General features: G+C 44.3%; 1 protein-coding gene across 5 annotated transcripts in view; it reads right to left on the reverse strand.

The window, feature by feature from the left end:
* The window catches only part of tenm4 (teneurin transmembrane protein 4), a 531,769-nt gene that overhangs the window by 3,121 nt on the left and 506,903 nt on the right, over positions 1-21,745 (reverse strand). For all 5 annotated transcript variants that reach the window (XM_055637190.1, XM_055637189.1, XM_055637191.1 and 2 more), the window contains one exon: positions 17,895-18,037. In XM_055637190.1, coding sequence (XP_055493165.1) covers positions 17,895-18,037 — 143 coding nt within the window. The remainder of the gene's footprint in view (positions 1-17,894; positions 18,038-21,745) is intronic.

Here is a 21,745-nt window from a genome sequence, read left to right on the forward strand (position 1 = left end):
AGCACATTGTTTTAATTTATTCTCAGGGTATACATGCTTTGGGAGGCTACATGTAAGTATTGCCCATTCCTAGATCCCTGGAAAATTCTGTGGTGGGCATTTACCCTGACTATTGCTGAATTTATATGCTATGGCAAGGGCAAAAAATAATAAGACAGATTATAATATTAAGCAAGAAGTAGAAAAAATACTGTCAAAGCTTTTAGAGATAAGGAGAAGACTGCAGATAGGCTTATAGTTTATTAGAAAATTCAAGACATATATTTCTTGAAATTATTTGCAATGTAGAAACAATGAACCCTGGATGCTGGTTTACAATTATTTTCAATGTCAGCTTACATCGACCACAGAAAAGATAAACTTCTCATAGTTCAGTAATACATTATGTAGTTTATTGAATGCAGTTTCATGAATAACGTTGAAGTCTCTGGGTTATTAACAGTCTGCATGTACACTTAACAAATGTAATGATCATGCCCCTTTCGTGACAAAACAAGGTACCACAGGGAATAATCTTTATTCATTTCCCCTGGAATCCCCATCAGCCAATGCACAGTGGGATACTATCAGGATGAAATATCAAACCAGAATGAATTTGATGTTAACTATAGTCATGGTAAGCTCATGACCTTCAAATACAGGGTGAAAATGTACGTTATATTTTATTATTTATCTTGATTATATTGCTGGGTTTTAGGACCACAGATTATATACAGTGTAAATCCAAACTTGGATGCCTAACACCAATGCCATATCTCTGTTTTTTTTCTCTAAGATTTGCGCTTTTCTGTGGCTTTGGCAGAGTTATTGTGCCCTTGGTGAAACCATCAGAGTAAATGGTAGGAAAGAGGAGTAATTGATTTATCAAAAGAAACTATTCAATGCTCAGATGAATCTCCAAAACGTAACGAGGCATAACTGTTCTATTTGCTGGCTTCATATTTGAAAATGGATTAATGTCACAGACAGAACAGAAACATTAATTTTACCTTCAAATTGCATTCAGTGATTCACTCTATTAGCATTTCTGAGAGTCAGTAAAATAATTATGTGTGGTAATTTATTAAACATTTTGGTGGAATATTTACTAATAATAATTTTACTCACAATTTAATCATATTGTTGCACTAATGAAAGCTATAATAAAATAGCTTTGTAATAAATACTTTGTAATAAAATCAAAAGAAGTCAATGTGCAACTGGAGACTTTTTAATGTTCAATGTGACCATTAACAGTGCAGAATCTGATCATCAGATCACAGAAAAGTGGAAGGGCATTGGCTTTACATAGGTCTCTGAAAGGTAGTTATATGGAAGCCTCAGCACTTTGTATAACTTAAAATTAATCATGGAATTAGTTGCAAGCAACATTCCAGAACCGAATGTATTTCCACGGAGAAAAATATTACCTCCCCTCTAGATCTTTTGTCACATGCTAGAGTAAAGTGCATAAAAATCGTGGTCGCGTTGAGGTGCACGGGCATCGTATGGCCTCGCGGGGCCGGTCCCACTGAAAAACGCAGAGGGGTATGTAGTTGTGCACGACATTGCGCGGGGCTCCGAAATTTTTGTAGCACACAAAATCTTCGCACGCCAACGGCCTGTCACGGAACTGACGGCCAAAGTGGGACAGGCCCAAGACCCTGGCGCGATGCAAATTCTCACCTCTAACAGCAGCCGAAGCAGGCAAACGATCGCCGAACTCGGCCTGGGGCTCACGGCCGTTGCGGTCTGGATCCGCCCCACTTCTACTCCCCGAGCGGGGCCAAGAATACCATTATACCATCAAAACTGATCACCAAACTCGGTAACCTGGGCATCGACCCCTCCCTCTGCAACTGGATACTGGACTTTCTAACCAACAGACCCCAGTCTGTTAGGTTAGACAAGCACACCTCTTCAACCCTCACCCTGAACACCGGCGTTGCACAGGGCTGTGTGCAGAGCCCCCCTCCTCTACTCCCTCTTCACGTATGACTGCACACCTGTACATGGTACTAACACCATCATCAAGTATGCAGATGATACAACGGTGATTGGCCTCATCAGCAACAACGATGAGTCGGCCTACAGGGAGGAGGTCCAGCACTTAGCAGCATGGTGCGCTGACAACAACCTGGCCCTTAACTCCAAGAAGACCAAGGAGCTCATTGTAGACTTCAGGAAGTCCAGAGGCGGCACGCACACTCCCATCCACATTAACGGGACGAAGGTGGAACATGTTTCTAGCTTCAGGTTCCTGGGAGTCAACATCTCCGATGACCTCTCTTGGACCCACAATACCTCAACTCTGATCAAGAAGGCTCACCAGCGTCTCTTCTTCCTGAGGAGACTGAAGAAGGTCCATCTGTCTCCTCAGATCCTGGTGAACTTCTACCGCTGCACCATCGAGAGCATCCTTACCAACTGCATCACAGTATGGCATGGCAACTGCTCTGTCTGCGACCGGAAGGCATTGCAGAGGGTGGTGAAAATTGCCCAATGCGTCACCGGTGCCTCGCTCCCCTCCATTGAGTCTGTCCAAGCAAGCGCTGTCTGCGGAGGGCGCTCAGCATCGCCAAGGACTGCTCTCACCCCAACCATGGACTGTTTAACCTCCTACCATCCGGGAGGCGCTACAGGTCTCTCCGTTGTCGAACCAGCAGGTCGAGGAACAGCTTCTTCCCGGCGGCTGTCACTCTACTCAACAACGTATCTCGGTGACTGCCAATCACCACCCCCCCCGGACACTTATTATTATTTATTCAAATAATTTGCTATGTCGCTCTTCCAGGGAGATGCTAAATGCATTTTGTTGTCTCTGTACTGTACACTGACAATGACAATTAAAATTGAATCTGAATCTGAAGAAAATTGAAGATAGACACAAAATGCAGGAGTAACTCAGCTGGACCAGCAGCATCTCTGGAGAGAAGCAATTAGTGATGTTTCGGGTCGAGACCCTTCTTCAGTCTGAAAGAGACCCTTCTTTCAGACTGAAGAAAGGTCTCGACCCGAAACATCACCAATTGTTTCTCTCCAGAGATCATGCCGGTTCCGCTGAGTTACTCCTGCATTTTGTGTCTATCTTCAAATGACATCACGCGCTCCAGACGGCTGTGCGGTCGAATGAAGTCACGGGGGACCATCGCGCCTCAACGCGACCACGAGGTCACGTAATTTGCGTGCCAAGGACACATAAGTGGGACAGGCCCTTCACTCTTCTTGGGCACTGGTATTATAGATGTCTTTTTGAAGCTGGTGGGAACCTCAGACCTCAGTAATGAGAGGCTGAATATATCTGCAAAAGTCTCTAGCCAGTTGGACTGCGTACATTTTGAGAATGCGACCAGTTACACGCTCAGGCCCAGATGCTTTCTGAGGGTTCACCATCCTGAAAGATCTTCTGATATCAGCCTTTGTGACTGAGATTACAATAGCATCTGGGTCCATGGGGACCTGAGAAGGCACATTAGTGTTCGAATGTCAAAACGTGCATAGAATGCATTGAACTTGTCCAGTAGTTATGCCTTCCTGTCATATGAGCTGACCCTAATTTCGCCTTGTAGGAAGTGGTGGAATGAAAGCCCTGCCACAGCAACTGAATGTCTACCTCATCTCCAATTTAGTTCCCTTTTAGGTTGTATGAATCTGCATCGGCAGACTTAAATGCCCAACCTGGTCCTCAGAAGATTGCAGACCACTTTGTTCATCCAAAGTTTCTGGGTGGGGAATACGAGGATAATATTCGTGGGAACACACTACTACACATTTCCTTAACAAGTTGGTAACAACCGTGGCGCTTTTGTTCGGGTCCGTTGCCGAGTCCTTAAACATTGATAGTCTACTAACTCCAAGCATTCCAGAGTCATTCCTCTGCCTCCCCTGACCAGCTCTGTGCTGTTCTCATCGCTCAGGCTGTGCTTTTCAATCACTGTCTATATGCAGGAAGAAGCACAGCCAGGTGGTCAGATTTCACAAAGCGAGGGTGAGAGATGGAGCGATAGGAATCTGATGGTGGAATAGCAATGGTCAAGCAGTGTTTGATCCTGGTGCTGCAGAACACTTGCATGTGTTAGTTTAGTTGTGATTTCTTCAAGCTGGCCTTGTTGAAATCTCTGGTTATGATGCGAAAGATGTTGGGGTACAGCGTCTGGAGCACAACATACGGCTCCTCCAGTGCTAGACGGATGTTTGCTTGAGATGGGATGTAAACTGTGGTCGGGATGATCGACAGGATAGGTTTCCAGTCCCTCAATGTTTATGTGATTGTGGATCAGGAAAATAGAAACCTAGCAAAGCAGGCCTCGTCCCCTCCATCACATTTATTTTTGGCCTGGGCTTTCATGGAGTCAAAGCTCAGGAAAACTGTCCCCTTATTCTTTCAGAATACAGCCATTTCTCCCCCGGTGCTATCCCTGAAGGGCAGAACAGTTCATCTGTGGTAGTTTTACCTTTGTAAAAGATTTGGAGCACAAGGTTTTCTTGTTGCATTTGTAAACAAATGAGCAATTGGAGACACGACCAATAACTATTGACAAGGCAAAAGTGGATAAAGGAATTGCGGTGCCAAATAAGTCACTTCCTGTTGAACAAACATTCAACTGAAGTCTCGGTTATAGTTAAATTGCTTAAGTGAGGAATATTGGATTTAAATGTTAGAAGACCTTTCCAAAAAAACCCGAGAAGTAATGACCTTTTATCAGATTGACTGCTCTCGTGTGGCTTCACTATTGCATTATAAAATATCAATGAATTGGGCTCTAATTAACTGGGCTGTGTTTTTAGCAGAAGGACTAGTCAATATTATTTTCAGCTGCCTGACATGAATGATTACCTATTATGAGCTCAAGCTTGTGTAGCAATGTTATGTTTTATAGAAATTTCCAGGATATCCCAAAAGAGCAAAAAGCCCTGGAGAGACGATAATTTTTTACTAATTTATAGATGAAAGCTACTGGGGCAATTTATATCTTCACCACCTGGGTAGCAACTGATGGGGTAGATTGGATGCACTTGGAAAAAACCCACTGAAATTTAATTCAATTAAAAAGTCTGAAAACAAAGCAGGGTCTAAGTGAAGTGACAATCAATCTCAATGGACTGCAATCTGGTTCCAAGCAATGTTTGATAGTTCTGTGGCAAATTATGAGTAGTTATATTGCTGTTTTCTAGATGTAACTGCTGCATGTCTCACCATTATTCTGTGAGTAAATCAATGAATCATTGACTTGCTGACTGACTTAAATCTTATGTCAAAGTCATACGTTTTCAGACAAAGTAATTTTCATTTGATAATGAAAAAAAACACATGATGGGATAGGCTATATACTCTATTTTATCCAGAGTAAGGGAATCAAGAACCAGAGACATAGGTTTAACATGAGAGGGAAAGATTTAATAGGAATATAAAGGGCAATATTTTCCACACCAAGGGTGGTGGGTAAATGGAACGAACTGTCAGAGGAGGTACTATCACAACATTTAAAAGACATTTGGACAGATACATGGCTAGGAACGTTTAGAGGGATTTGGGCCAAACGCAGGCAGGTGGGACTAGTGTAGATGGAGCATCTTGGTCAGCATAATAATAATAATAATACATTTTATTTTCGGGCGCCTTTCAAATCTCAAGGTCACCTTACAAAGATTAAACAGAAGAGAAAAAAAACATATAGTCGGAGAAAAATAAATATTAAGGACATCATTAATACACAAATTAAAGATAGAAATCGCTCCAAAGCCACAAAATCAAAAAATCAAAATAAACACAATGTGAAGAGAGAGCAGCGGCAGCTAAAGCACACCAGCGTCCACTCTCTCTTCCAACAGCCATCTTGGACACAGCCTAACAAAGTACCTTACACACAGAAAAATCATCCCCCCCACAGTGGTTACCACTGTGGGGGAAGACACAAAAGTCCAGTCCCCAACCCCAGTTCTCCCAAAAGTCAGGCCTATTAAGGCCACCGCTGTTGCCTCAACGGAGGCCCGATATTCCTGGCCGTTCTAGCCGGGTGGTCTTGCTCCGGCGTCGGGAGAGTCCTCACAGCGGCTGGGCCACCTGGAACGGCCGCTTCCCAGCAGGGGATTGTCGGCTTCCGAAGCCGACAAGGACACACCGAGTTGGAGCTCCCAGGCTCCCAATGTTAATGTTGGCGCCGCCCGCTCTGCTCCGCAGACCCGCAGCCCGGAGGTGTTGCTCTCGGCAGTCCAGCTCACCGGAGCTCCAGCGCGTCGATCCAGCGCAGCGACCCAGGCAAGGCATTGCCCGCTCCGCTCCGCGATGGTGCTCCAGCGCTGTGCCGCCACCGAAGCCGAGGTGCTGGGCGGTCCCCACCAGGAAATGGCGCTCCAAGCCAGCTGGTAGGCCACGAGGACGGGTCGACGGGCAGCCCAGAGAAAAAGCTGCCTCACCGACCAGGTAGGGACCTAGAGGTAAGGTTACCTCCTTCCCCCCACAATTTCTCCGAAAAAACAACGAACAAAACTAACTAAAACTGAAAAAAAAAATGAATTAAACGGACGGCTGCTGGTTAGCAGCCATTCCCCAAGATGGCTCCTCTCAAGATGGCTCCTCCTGCATGGGCGTTGGGCTGAAAGGCCTGTTTCCATGCTGTATACCTCTATAACTGTGCTGATTGCATGTTGCTTTGCAAGGAAATATACATATTTTGGCAATATGGGCTGGGGATAATTGTTGCTTAAAAATCACTAGGAACAATGTGGCCTTCTTCAAATAGTATCATAATTCTTTAAAATAATATCAGAGCAATCAAGCATCGAGAAGGGCCATCCCTGTTAGGTCCTGACTCTCTGGAATCCCACAGCTGGAATGAGCGCGCAGGGGATGGGAGGGGCGGGGCTTCACGAGCTGCACCGGCAGTGAGGAGAAGGTTCAGCGCGTGAGGCGCCGCTGACCCCGAGATCTGCAGAACAAAGATCCTATAGCTGAGCTGTAGAATCTTTGCTGCAGAACTTTCTCGATCTTTCTGCGCCTTTTGAAGAACGTAGGTGGGTGGGCGAACGTACCTCGTGGAAAATTGCGCTTGCGTGTTGACAGCAGCTGCATTCATCCATAGCGGAGAGGGGGCGGTGCCAGGTGGCAGGTGGGCCTGGATTGGCGGGCATGTGAGCATTGTGATGTCAGCAGCTGGCAAGCGGTGATTATTTTTTAAAAAGTGAGTTTTGTGAACAACTTTACTCAAAATCTGGGCAATTAATTGTCCGAATTTAGAGAGGAGTGCATTTCTGAAATCATGTTAAATCCTTACCGAAATTGTAAAAATCTCTGCGTTTTTGCGTCTGGTTTTCGAGGAAATACGTTTCAAAGGCAAAATGACACACACACACACAAACACACAAACACACACACACAACAAATGTCATATTGTAGATGCACCAAACGTGGTGAATAAGGCCAGACATCTGGCAGGTTCAAACAGTTGTTTATTCAGGTTCTACACGTTAGGTTGGTGCGCTAACTATATTATCATTGCTACTGTAGGTGAGCGACGTTGTTCTCTTGGGCTCAGCTACCTGTTGACTGCTAAGGTCTCGAGGTGAGATAACCTTAAGTAGCAGGACACTCACCCTAGCCCATGACGTCATGTGCCAGCCCTCGTACCAACAGACGAGGGTTCGACCATAAGTGGTCCGTGTATTAGCTGACGCCACAATATCACTGTTTCAAGTAGTGTGGTGTTAATTTTTTCAGGGATTGTTACTCAAATGTGCTCGAGATAGTAGAGACAAAAAAGTTAGGAATTAAATTAATTCCCTGATTCAACCAGTTTGCATCTCAAAAATATCAAATTTTAGGACACCAAAAATGTGACATGCTTTGACAATGAAATAAAGGGGCAATTTCCGCTTTAATTTCATTATAATTCAAAACATTTTCAAGTTTAAACGTTTTCAAGTTTATTGCTTTTCAGAGATGCATGTTTCACAGTAATAAGCAAAACTTTTGATGAATTTGGCATTAGGTGCTCTGAATGACCATATTTCAAAGAGTGTAACGGTGGTTACTCTTGATGTCCACCCTATTTTATAGTAACCACCGTTACACCACAATGGTGAATTAAGACCAAAGAACTTCCCAAGGAGATTGAAAATTTTCTAGTTTGAAGAACTCAATAGATAATGAAAGTAACCTTAATATCAAGATTCTGTAAAAGCTGCTGCATGCCAAAATTAATGAATATTTTTGGTGTCCACTATCACACGCGTAATACCAGCATTTTGCAGTAGCTATATTTCCATCAAATCATGTACCTGCAGTCTCTTATTATGTATGGACAATTACTTCCATGAAGTTTTATTCAAAACTAACCATATAACATTACAGCACGGAAACAGTCCCATCTCGACCCTTCTAGTCCGTGCCGAACACGTATTCTCTCACCTAGTGTCCCATATACCTGCGCTCAGACCATAACCCTCCATTCCTTTCCCGTCCATATAACATCCAATTTTTTTAAATGCAGCCTAGCTATAGCTCATACCACACAGCCACCACTCATCAAATTATGTAAACTTCAGTCCCTCTTATTATTGTTTGAATCTTCCCTACTCTCAGTGGGAAAAGCTTCCAACTCTAAATCATTTTTATATCAAGTCAAAAAGAATAAAGCCCTATTGTTCAAGAAAGAAACATAAGAAAGAAATTACAAAAAAAAGAAATACTGGAAGAAACAGGAGCTAATTTCATTTTGGTGTCCACCCTTGGACACTGTGTAACGCGTGTAACGCACATTTCAGTAGGTAACAGGAATATTGCTCGTTTGGTCACATACTCCATGTTTATAGCAAGAAAGTACATTTGCATGTTGAAAAACAGCAAAAGTAAAGAAATCAGCTATCATGCTTTAGAAACAAATGACTTTCTAAATTTCATGTAACGGTTGTTATGGTGGACACCAAACATAAAGTGTAAAAAAACGCATAGGAACACATGTTAAACAAAGAATTTTGTTCATTAATGAAATGTTCTCAAACCATGAACTATCTCTTCCTGTCATGTACTGCCGCTTTGAGGGTTTTTGATTAATCTGAATTATGTTGAAATAATTTATTTGTGAACCTCAGTTTTATTTATGTCACACTTCGACCCAGTATTGTGAAAACACACACATATATATGTGATATATATATGTATATAAATATAAATATATATATTATATATAAATATATATATATATCTATGTTACTAAAAGTCTGTTCTTGACCGGTTTTGGCTTTCTGTGCTGCGATTTCCGAGAGTACGCCGCCACCTACGGCCGTCATTTTGGCCACCTCGCTCAGAGCCCCCCTCCGCCGCATGTGTGCCGAGGATTTTTCCCGTCGATGAAAATTGACAGAGATATTAATGTTTTTACAAAATTCCCCATTCTCTCTGCTGCCCCTGCTGGAGGGAGGGGGAGGGACTATAAAACCAGGAAGTGGTGTGCCTCAATCAGTCTCTGCAAGTGGTGTGCCTCAATCAGTCTATGCAAGTGGTGTGCCTCAATCAGAGCTCTGAATGACACTGACAAATGTCTACAGCACTGTGAGTACCCTTAATTTGGTTTGAAAATGAAAATATGGTTAGAGGTAAAAAAGCACTGCCTGCAAATGGTTGTTTGGGTTGAAGTAAAAAGGCACTCTCTCTCCCCCCCCTCCCCCCCTACCTCTCCTCCCCCTCCTCCCCCCCCCCCCCCCCCTCCTCCTCTCCCCCCACCCCTCCTCCTCCCCCCCTCTCTCTCTCTCCCCCTCTCTCCACGCTCTCCTACCCCCCTCTCCTCTCTCCCCCTCTCCTCCTCTCCTCCCCCCTCTTCCCCCTCTCCCCCTCACCTCTCTCTCCTCTATCCTCTCCCCTCTCCTCTCTCCCCCTTCTCTCTCCTTTTTTTTTCTCCCCTCCATCCCCTCCCCCCACCGTCCCTCCCCTAAACCCCCCTCCCCTCCATACACCCCCCCTACCCCCCCTTCCCCCCCACCCTCCCTCCCCCTCCCTGCTCCCCATCTCTCCCCGCCCCTCATCTCACCCCCCTCTCAGCAGCCCTCTCTCTCTCTCACTCTCTCCTCCCCCTCTCTCCTCTCCTCCCCCTCTCTCCTCTCCTCCTCCCCTCTACCCCCCTCCTCCCCCCCTCCTTTCTCCTCCCCCCCTCTCTCTCCCCCCCTCTCTCTCCCCCCTCTCCTCTCCCCCCCTCTCCCTCTTTTCTCTCTCTCCCCCTTTTTTCTCCCCCTCCCCTCCATCCCCTCCCCCACCGTCCCCCCCCTAAACCCCCCTCCCCCTCCACACACCCCTACCCCCTTCCCTTCACCCTCCCTCTCCCTCCCTGCTCCCCACCTCTCCCTGCCCCCTCATCTCACCCCCCTCTCAGCACTCCCTCTCTCTCCTCCCCCTCTCTCCTCCCCCCCCCCCCCCTCTCTCTCTCTCCCCCCTCCTCGCCTCCATTAGCGTGAGTGCGGGGGGCGTGGGGGGGGGGGGGTAGTTAGTGTGTGACGCTGCATGCCGCCTCCCCCCTCACAACCGCACGTTGGGGGAACAGACCCAACGGGTCTGCACTTGGTCTAGTAATACATATGTATATATGCACACACATATATATATATTTCTCTAGTTTCTTGGGATTTCTTCTGATTATTTGTTGAGCAATCCTTTTCTTTCAATCTCTCTCTGTCTCTCCCTCTATGAAATCCTAATATTGTGAATAAAATATCCATGGACACATGCCAAGATATGTTTTCATTCTTTTCATTCTTTTTTAGTGTAATAAAATGTAGTGTATACATACCTACACTGATACAGAAGTGCTAGCTTTAGACATGAAAGATGTACATTGCTACCATAGTTTAGTTTCGAATTTAACATATATCATGATCTTGTTTTTTTGAAGTCCCATTAAATCATTTAAATGTTGTCTAAATTATGCTTGAGGAAGTTTTAGAATTTAAATTACATTTTCCCATTTATTGTTTGATTCACAAAATTAGATATATCTACATTATATGTTCTCAATCTTAAATGAGTAAATAAGAACTTGTTCATGTTTTTTCACAATTGGCCATTTCGTTACTTAATGTGTGCAATATCTAAACAAATTACCTGCCTCTTAATTACTTAATATATGTGAATAAAAGTTAATGAGTGAATGCAAGCACCCAAGGAAACTTTCCACATTTTTGCTCCCAGAGTGCGTGCATATTTCACTGCAATCCCATTCAAAAAAGTTTGCACAATGAATTAAATTAATTGCATGGTCCAAAATTGGGAGAAATTACTTTTCGGAGATAACGCGGGAACGCTGTTGCTATGGTGCTAGATGACTCGAATCGCTTAATCACGACCGCAGACTTGTGTATAAACAAAAATGATTACAATGGGGCATTAATGTGCCTTAATATAATAACATTAATGTGCGACGCTGGCATGTCTAACGTGGCGCTGCAGGCAAAGATACTAGAGCATGACGGTAATCGCAAAGCCGGTTCCCAAGATGGCGCAAAAAGAGATTATCCATGACCTACTATTATGTAACTTATGTACACTTATGTACACTTAGAGACACTTATGTAAGAATGCTGTTCATCGATTACAGCTCAGCATTCAACACCATTATTCCATCAAAACTGATCACAGTGCCACCAGTTTATCGGTAACCTGGTCATCGACCCCAGCAGAGCAGGATACTTGACATATGTCTGCACGAATGTCGGCTGTTCATTTGAAGCAATCTATTCTAATGCAAGTTAGCGCTCTTTCCACTTCTTCCTTCAGCGGGTGTGGCTGGGAGCTAATACAGATTGATTTCCATCTGCTTTAGGTGTATTAAAGGCAGTTGAAACATAGGGGGAAAGCAAGTACGTCAGTGTTGGTGTCATCAGCAACAACTGAGGGCCTGAGCAGGAGGAGGTCTTGCACAGCTGATGTGTTGCTGGCTAAAACATTGTGTCGAGAGTGTGCATTTTCTGTAACATTTTGCTCATTTAGCTTGGAATTTGAGATGGTGCTGTTCGTACACCCCATCCACAAGACGGGAAAATAGGTGGAAAATGTTTCTAGCTTCTATTGGATCAACATCTCCGAGACCTCTAAGACCAGAAATACACTTCATAAAGAGTGTATAATTGAGTTGCTATTTATTTATGGAACAAGCTACTGCCGTCATTGCAGAGTGCTACAAGCTGTAACCTGACACCAGTGAAAGGGGATTAAATATGCGTGGGAATTGCATCCTAATGAGGTGTGAACTGACAAGTACACACACCTGCAACTGCTTGAAATACAGGGAACACTTAACATGTTAGAACAACAAGCTTCTATTGCAGAGGGTGGTAATGGAAAACGATAATTGGTTAGTGCATTTGGGTTGATTTAAATGATTATACAATTTAAATATTGGTGGTTTCAAAGGATGTCTCACCCAAAGTTGTTTGTTTCGATTATGTTTCAGTTGTTATCTTTGTCCATCATTGGAACTATGATAGAACAATCCACAATCTAATAATTCAGTATGCTGGATGAACTCTAGGGATAAAAACGTACCTCGGATACTGCCAATCACCCCCCTTACGCAATGGGAGGCCAACCCCCCCCCCCCCCTGTAATTACACCTTAATGCATCAAGGCAGTTTTTTAATTTCCCACAAACAACATTTGCTATTCAAGGCTCTTCAAAGGAGATGCTAAAGCATTTGCGTTGTCTCTGTACTGTACACTGACAATGACATTCAAGTTTGAATCTGAAACTGAGCCTGAATCTATGGCTTTTTCGCCAAGTGGACCATCTTGCTCTTGCTCTAGTATCTTTGATTGTGACTGTATTCCAGTGCCACCAGTTTATCTACAGGTCTGTGGAAACTGCAGCAGAGGAGGATACTTGACACATGTCTGCACGAATGTCGGCTGTTCATTTGAAGCAATCTATTCTAATGCAAGTTAGCGCTCTTTCCACTTCTTCCTTCAGCGGGTGTGGCTGGGAGCTAATACAGATTGATTTCCATCTGCTTTAGGTGTATTAAAGGCAGTTGAAACGTAGGGGGAAAGCAAGTACGTCAGGTATGTTTGTCAGTTTCTGAGGGCGTGAGCAGGAAGCACTTGCCACTGATGTTTCCTGGCTAAAAGATTGTGTCGAGAGTGTGCATTTTCTGTAACATTTTGATTTAGTTTGGGATTTGAGATGGTGCTGTTCGTACCGAACAAGACTAAAAAATAATTATTGAATCTATTCTATTGGATCAAATAGGAGAATTTAAATACACTTCATAAAGAGTGTATAATTGAGTTGCTATTTATTTATGGAACATGTTTGCTACTGCCGTCATTGCAGAGTGCTACAAGCTATAACCTGACACCAGTGAAAGGGGATTAAATATGCGTGGGAATTGCATCCTAATGAGGTGTGAACTGACAAGTACACACACCTGCAACTGCTTGAAATACAGGGAACACTTAACATGTTAGAACAACAAGCTTGTATTTGACAATAATGGAAATGATAATTGGTTAGTGCATTTGGGTTGATTTAAATGATTATACAATTTAAATATTGGTGGTTTAAAGGATGTGAACCGGAGTTGTTTGTTTCGATTATGTTTCAGTTGTTATCTTTGTCCATCATTGGAACTATGATAGAACAATCCACAATCTAATAATTCAGTATGGGATGAATCTAGGGATAAAAACATATACTGATAGTCCCTGACTTACGCAATGGGAGGCTTTCGTAAACAATTCTGTACTTAGTACCTTGTGCAATCAAGGCAGTTTGTAATTTCCACAACACAACATGAGCATTCAAGTTTATATCGGAAACAAGCCAGCAATGGCGGTGGTGTTTACCCAGAAAGCCACACGCCACGGAAAGTGCCCCGAATGCAGCTGGACGCCGCTGAGACAGTTAATCTTCTCAGTGAGTTATTTCGGGCAGGGGATCGGAATGATGATTGCGACTTCCGTAAATTCTAACACGTAAGGGTTCACGGAATGTAACCCTTACATACATTGGGGCGTGCCAGCATCTTGTCTCAGTCCGATGAAGCCTCCCAACTGGAAAGTTCACCTATCCATGACCCTGCACAGGTACTGCATGACCCGCTGAGTTACTTCAGCACACTGTAATTTGGTATCATTATCCTTTATTTGGTATATGATTCTGGGATGAAGCCATTTGGTACAAAAGTATTATTAGAGTTAGAAGACACAAGGAACTGCAGATGCTGGTTTACAAAAAGTGTTGGAGTAACTCAGTGGGCCAGGTAGAGATGAGCCTTAATTGTTCTGTGAGGACCAGGGAATGAATGGGTCTGCACATGGCACTGATAGACGAGAGGCTTTATAAAATGGGGAGTGAGGAGTTAATGGGTGGGGAAACCCCTTGCCGCTGAATTACTCCATGTTTATTATTGGAGTCCTTTGCCAGTTGCAGTTTTTGTATTTGAGGTTACAAAATCAATTGGTTTCGCAATTTTGATTACATTTAATCCATCACTCAATGATCATTCATTGCAAATGTACCTTATCAGACTAAAGGAGGATCCCAACCTGAAATGTCATCTGTATTATCTCCACAGAAAGCTGCCTGACCCACTGACTTTCTCCAGCACTTTGGCTTTTGCTCCAGATTCTGACATCTGCAGTTTCTTGTACATTATAAGACGCACTACCTTGAATCTGACTTTTTAATAAAGTTCTTATTTTGTCTCGTGGATATATAAATGTGAACTAAATGGGTAAATAGGGCATGACAGCAATGTTAATTTAACAGCCAATAATCCAGAAGCCTAAACTCAGCAATCCGCCAAGAAAGTGTAATGTTTTTTATTTATTTAATTATCAGTCATTAGGCCACAGAGTAATGACACAGGTACAGAATTGAGGCATGGGAATGAGCTTCTCGCATTTTGGAGACCTGACAATGTTTCCTCCTCTACTTTCAAGCTCAGTGCCAAACAACTGGCACCAGTCTATACAGACATTTTTAACTAGTCCCTGCAAACATGTACTGTCCCTGCCTGCTTCAAGTCTCCACTATTGTCCCTGTACCCAAAAAGGCAAGGATTACTTGTCTTAATGACTACAGGCCTGTCGCACTGACCTCTGTAGTCATGAAGACACTTGAAAGGCTTGTGCTGGCCAAGCTGAAAAATATCACAATCCCCCTGCTGGACCCTATGCAGTTTGCATATCGGGCCAATAGATCTGTGGATGATGCAGTCAACCTGGGCCTGCACTTCATCCTCCAGCACCTAGACCGCCAAGGGACCTATGTGAGGATCCTGTTTGTTGATTTTAGCTCTGCATTCAACACCATTGTGCCAGAGCTACTACACTCCAAACTTTCCAAGTTGACTGTGCCTGTACCCCTCTGTCGGTGGATCACCAGCTTCCTCCATGTGAGGCTGGGAAAGCACATCTCGGACCCGCAAACGATCAGCACAGGAGCACCGCAAGGTTGCATACTCTCTCCTTTCCTCTACTCTCTCTACACCAACGACTGCACCTCCACAGACACCTCTGTCAAGCTTCTCAAGTTTGCAGATGACACAACTCTGATTGGACTGATCCAGGATGGGGAGGAATCTGCCTACAGACAGGAAGTGTCATAGCAACAACCTAGAGCTCAATGCTCTTAAGAGTGGAATTGATAGTAGACTTTAGGAGAGCTCCCCCTCCCCTCACCCCACTCACCATCAACAACACCACAGTCACATCTGTGGAGTCTTTTAAGTTCCTGGGAACCATCATCTCCAAGGATCTTAAGTGGGGGGCTACCATCAACTCCACAGTCAAAAAGGCACAACAGAGGATGTACTTCCTAAGGCAGCTGAGGAAGCAGAATCTGCCACAGGCAATGATGGTCCAAATCTACACGGCCATCGTAGAGTCTGTTGTCACCTTCTCCATCATGGTCTGGTTTGGCTCAGTCACCAAGCACGACACCTGGAGGCTGCAGCTAATCGTCCGATCAGCTGAGAAGGTTATTGGCTGCAACCTTCCCTCCATTGATGAACTGTACACTGCAAGGGCCAGGAAGCGAGCGGGCAAGATCATCTCTGACCCCTCTCACCCTGGCCACAAACTCTTTGAATCACTTCCCTTTGGAAGGCGACTCTGGACTGTCAAAGCTGCCACAGCCAGACATAAAAACAGTTTTTATCCACGAGTAGTTGCTCTACTCAACAGCCAAAAACCTGTAGCTGCCCTTTGATCTGGTATTTTGCTGGTTCACATGCTTGATCAATGGTGTTTTATCATTCATGTTTTATTATTATTAATGTTTAGTGTTTTCTGAGTCATTCGTAACTATCACTGTATGTCATGTTGCTACTTGTGGGAGGAGCACCAAGGCAAATTCCTTGTATGTGAATACTTGGCCAATAAACTTACTTACTTACTTACTTACTTACTGGTACAGGTGCACAACCTTTTATCTGGAGTTCCGGAAACCGAAAAGCTCCGAAAACCGGACATTTTTTCCAGGATGTCGTCTGCACACCAAAGCTCGCGTTTGGCGCCAAACTTGACCCGAAACGACCCACGGTCAACCCAGGTCTGTACTACTGTAGCGGCTGCCTCCTCCCCGGAGACCGGGGAGACACTTAAACATCTGTAAATCATTGCTTAAATGTTAGTCATCGCGGAGCTGGGGCTGCGGGCGTCCGACCGTGGGCGGCGCCGGGTGTAGCTCCGACCCCGGCAACTCTACCCCTGGCTGTGCGGCGCTCCAAATCCAGCGCGGCCCGCGGCCGGATGCCCGCAGCCCCAGCTCCGCGATGTTGGGAGTCGGCGGCCACAGCGCTCCAGAGGTTACTGCACGGCGACCCGGTAAGGCATTGCCCGCTCCCCGCCCCTCCGACCAGGTAGGGGACTAAGAATTAAAGTTTCCCCCTTCACCCCCCCACCACATAAAATCCCTCCAAACTAACTGACTAACATTTAAGCAATGATTTACAATGATTCCCCGGTCTCCGGGGAGGAGGCAGCCGCTCCAGACTTTTCAAGCCGCCCGCGCTACTTACCTAATCTACGCTAAAAATCTTCTTCGGAAATCCGAAAAATTCCGAAATCCAAGAAGTGTCTGGTCCCAAGGCTTTCGGACAAAAGGTTGTGCACCTGTACTACGTTGTCCGACATACTAGCCAATTAACAGATTGAGTTTGTTCTCAATCACCTTTGTTGTCAAATGAATCACACTTTGGAGCTGCTGACAATGCTCCAGATTCCCCCATCGCAATCCCGAGTACATCCTGTCCCATTGACAGGCCAAATCTACTGGATGGGGTGGCACTGTAGGATGCAGAAATAACCCTGAAAGCCCTCGGCAAACACTCCAGAGCACGTGAAATCTCCTGGCATCTGGTCAAATATGGACAAGGGAACCCATGATAGCACTGAGTTCTCCCCCAGTTGATGAATCTTATGTACCACCATTTTGAAGAGAGCTTTGGAGAAGAAGTGAAAATATCAAGTGCACACAAAATATCCATCATCCAGAGTTAGACAATGATCAAGAACAGCTTGGATAGTACCTTCACTGACTAGGCTGGGCTTATGCCACTGGGTATAGCTGCCAGACTAGGCGTGTGGTGGGCAGTAAATGAACAAAGGTTAAACCTATCTGACCTTAACCCACAACAACTGACCTGTGGTATATTTGACAGCTCTAGTCTGGGGATCCATGAAGTTCTTGAGAAAAATCAGCAGTGGTTAGGTATGTATACTCATGTAATCTCTAATCTCACGTTCCACTATATTCCCCACTATGAATTATAATCAAATCAGAGCTTCAAGCTTCATTTAATTAGAGGTGGAGGAGACTGGGAATTGAGGTTTCAACCTGGTGAGGCTGAAACATGCTGCTGAATAGGGAAAAAAGTTGCCTGCAATAGACAGAGTCAATTGAGCAAGAATGGATTATATTGATGTTTACCTTGCTGTTGTCCCACTGTTGAGTTTTCACCTGAGTGTTCAGAAGCTCATAGGAAGGCTCCATTGCAGAGGTTTCCTTTCTTGGATATCCTGGGATCACATTGTGCAGCTGGAATCCGAATGTCAGTAGCCAGCTGTTCACATCTGTTAGACATAGAATAATAAAATCTCATTTGTGCTTCGATTACCCTCATGTTTATATACTGACACCTGCTAACCCTCCATCTTTACTACAAGGATACCACAAAATAGATGACCATCCCTGGCTTCCTTTGAATAGGTGGGAGAGCATTTACGGTGTGTACATTGTTTTATACATGGCACATTAAATGGGGATTCATTAGTTGGTTCCTATTTGATGGGAAGTTATATTCAGTGACATTACTTTCAGAGACAACTTGCATTTCTAAAGTTCTTTATATATAGAAGAAAAGCAGATGTGTTTAGTTTAGAGATACAGCATGGAAATAGGTCCTTCCGCCCATTGAATCCACCATTGCTCACCCGTTTACACCAGTTCTATGTTATACCACTTTCTCGTTCACTTCCTACATTCTATGTTTCTACTTTCTATGTTTCTATCTATGTTTCAACATACAGGGGGCAATTTAACCTACAAACCTACATGTCTTTGTGATGTGGAAGGAAACCGTAGCACCCATAGGAAGCCCACGTGGTCGCAGGAGAACGTGCAACCAACACAGATTGCATCGAAAGTCAGGATCGAACCTGGGTCTCTGGCGCTGTGAGACAACGGCTCTATCAGTTGCTCCACTGTGCCGTCTTAAATCAAGGGTGAAGTAATGAATGCCAAGGAGGAGCAAGGAAGAGGAAAATTCAAGGGGAAGTTCAAGGCTGAAGATTAAATGCACTGTTGAAGGGATGGGAGCTGAAGAGACTCTTGAAACCAGGAAGATGTTTGAAAAGCACGGGTAGGATCAAAAATACAGATGGTGAACAGCTCAGCAGGCAGTGATGCTGTGGAGAGAATAGAATGGAAGGAATTAAAAGGATCAGAGGTGTGTGAGGGAGGACAAGTATAAAGATAAGAGGGCAAGTGATGCCAAGTAGACGTCTGCCAATGACCCCTGTCGGCGGCTGTCACTCTACTAAACAACGTACCTCGATGACTGCCAATCACCACCCCCCCCCCCCCCCCCCCCCCCCCGGACCCTTATTATTTTTATTTTTATTTATTTATTTTATTTATTTTTTTAATTCAAATCGTTTGCTATGTCGCTCTTCAAGGGAGATGCTAAATGCATTTCGTTGTCTCTGTACTGTACACTGACAATGACAATTAAAATTGAATCTGAATCTGAATCTGCTAATGCCCCTGTCCCACTTAGGAAACCTGAACGGAAACCTCTGGAGACTTTGCGCCCCACCCAAGGTTTCCGTGCGGTTCCTGGAGGTTGCAGGTGGTTGCCGGAGGTTGCAGGTAATGGAAGCAGGTAGGGAGACTTACAAAAACCTCCGGGAACTGCACGGAAACCTTGGGTGGGGCGCAAAGTCCCCAGAGGTTTCCGTTCAGGTTTCCTAAGTGGGACAGGGGCATAAGTCTGCAGGTGGGATTTATATGATGAAATTATAGTACTCTGGACTTCATTTTTCTGGACAAGTTTATTGAGTGAGATTGCCTACTGAGATTAAGACCACCACTCACTGGCATTAGATTTACTCAGTGTTACGTGGTCATATGAACATGAACAAAAATTTAGCAGAACAGCACAATAGGCGGATAAAATGTTAACACTTGTGTAATAGTTTCCAATCCTTTGCAGCTGAAATATTTTTTTCATGTAAAATCTGATTGCAATTTCTGTTGGGAGGAATAGTTGAGGAACAGAGATCATAATTCCATGTTTTAAGATAGTTATGGATATGGATAAGACTGGTCCCTGGTTGAAAGTACTAAATTGAGCAAAGATGAATTACAACAGAGAGGCCATGCTGTGTTCAGCTGTGAATCAGGACCAGAATGATTCTATGTTTAAGAAGGAACTGCAGATGCTGGAAAATCGAAGGTATACAAAAATGCTGGAGAAATTCAGCGGGTGCAGCAGCATCTATGGAGCGAAGGAAATATGCAACATTTCGGGCCGAAACCCTTCTCCAAACTTTGATCAGTCTGAAGAAGGGTTTTGGCCTGAAACATTGCCTATTTCCTTCGCTCCATAGATGCTGCTGCACCCGCTGAATTTCTCCAGCATTTTTGTGTACCCACAATGATTCTAAGAGGGCTGGGAGATCAGGGCCTGGAGCTACAGCATAATAATGGATGATTGGGGGGTTTGTCTCACAACAAGGGACAGCATAGAGTGCTTTGGTACCTGAGGGGATGTACTGGTGTTGGATCCTGCTTAGGAAAACCCTTCCAGGTTTAGTTTATAGTTTAGGTTTGTTGAGTTTGTTATTATTATTGTCACGTGTACCAAGGTACAGTGAAAAGTTTATTTTGTTGCGTTTTATCCAGTCAGCGAAAAGACTATACTCCCGTTCATGAGTACAATCAAGCCAACAACTGTGGCTAGATACAGCATAAAGGGCATGTTTAGTGCAAGATAAAGTCCAGTAAAGTCCGAGTAAAGATAGTCCAAGTGCCTCCGTTGAGGACTGCTCACTAGTTTGTGATAGGATGGTGTACATAGTTGCCTGATAGCAGCGAGGAAGAAGTTATTATTAGGCAACTGCACCATCCTATCACTAAATTGCATATTGCAGAGAAAGTGGGAATAGTCTGAAGAAGGGTCTCGATCCAAAGCGTCTTATATTCATTTTCTCCAAAGATGCTGCCTGACCCTTTGAGTTACTCAAGCATTTTGTGTCTATCTTCGGTATAAACTGGTCCAGATTCTGGAGTAGTTCCTGAGGACTGGAGGGTAGCTAATGTAACCCCACTTTTTAAAAATGGAGGGAGAGAGAAAATGGGGAATTACAGACCAGTTAGTCTCACATCAGTGGTGGGGAAAATTCTAGAGTCAGTTATTAAAGATAGGATAGCAGCACATTTGGAAAGTGGCAAATTCATTGGACAAAGTCAACATGGATTTATGAAAGGTAAATCATGTCTGACGAATCTTATAGAATTTTTCGAGGATGTAACTAGGAGAGTGGATAAGGGAGAACCAGTGGATGTGTTATATCTGGACTTTTAGAAGGCTTTCGACAAGGTCCCACATAAGAGATTAGTATACAAACTTAAAGCACATGGTATTGGGGGTTCAGTATTGATGTGGTTAGAGAACTGGCTGGCAGGCAGGAAGCAAAGAGAAGGAGTAAACGGGTCCTTTTCAGAATGGCAGGCAGTGACTAGTGGGGTACCGCAAGGCTCAGTGCTGGGACCCCAGCTATTTACAATATATATTAATGATCTGGATGAGGGAATTGAATGCAACATCTCGAAGTTTGCGGATGACACGAAGCTGGGGGGCAGTGTTAGCTGTGAGGAGGATGCTAGGAGGCTGCAAGGTGACTTGGATAGGTTGGGTAGGTGGGCAAATGCATGGTACACCAGTCATTGAAAGTAGGAATGCAGGTGCAGCAGGCAATGAAGAAAGCAAATGGTATGTTAGCATTCATAGCAAAAGGATTTGAGTATAAGAGCAGGGATGTTCTACTGCAGTTGTACAGGGTCCTGGTGAGACCACACCTGGAGTATTGCGCACAGTTTTGGTCTCCTAATCTGAGGAAATACATTCTTGCCATAGAGGGAGTACAGAGAAGGTTCACCAGACTGATTCCTGGGATGGCAGAACTTTCATATGAAGAAAGACTGGATAGACTCGGCTTGTACACGCTAGAATTCAGAAGATTGAGGGGGGATCTTATAGAAACTTACAAAATTCTTAA

Source organism: Leucoraja erinacea, chromosome 6 (assembly GCF_028641065.1).
Source record: "Leucoraja erinacea ecotype New England chromosome 6, Leri_hhj_1, whole genome shotgun sequence".
NCBI classification, from domain to species: domain Eukaryota; kingdom Metazoa; phylum Chordata; class Chondrichthyes; order Rajiformes; family Rajidae; genus Leucoraja; species Leucoraja erinaceus.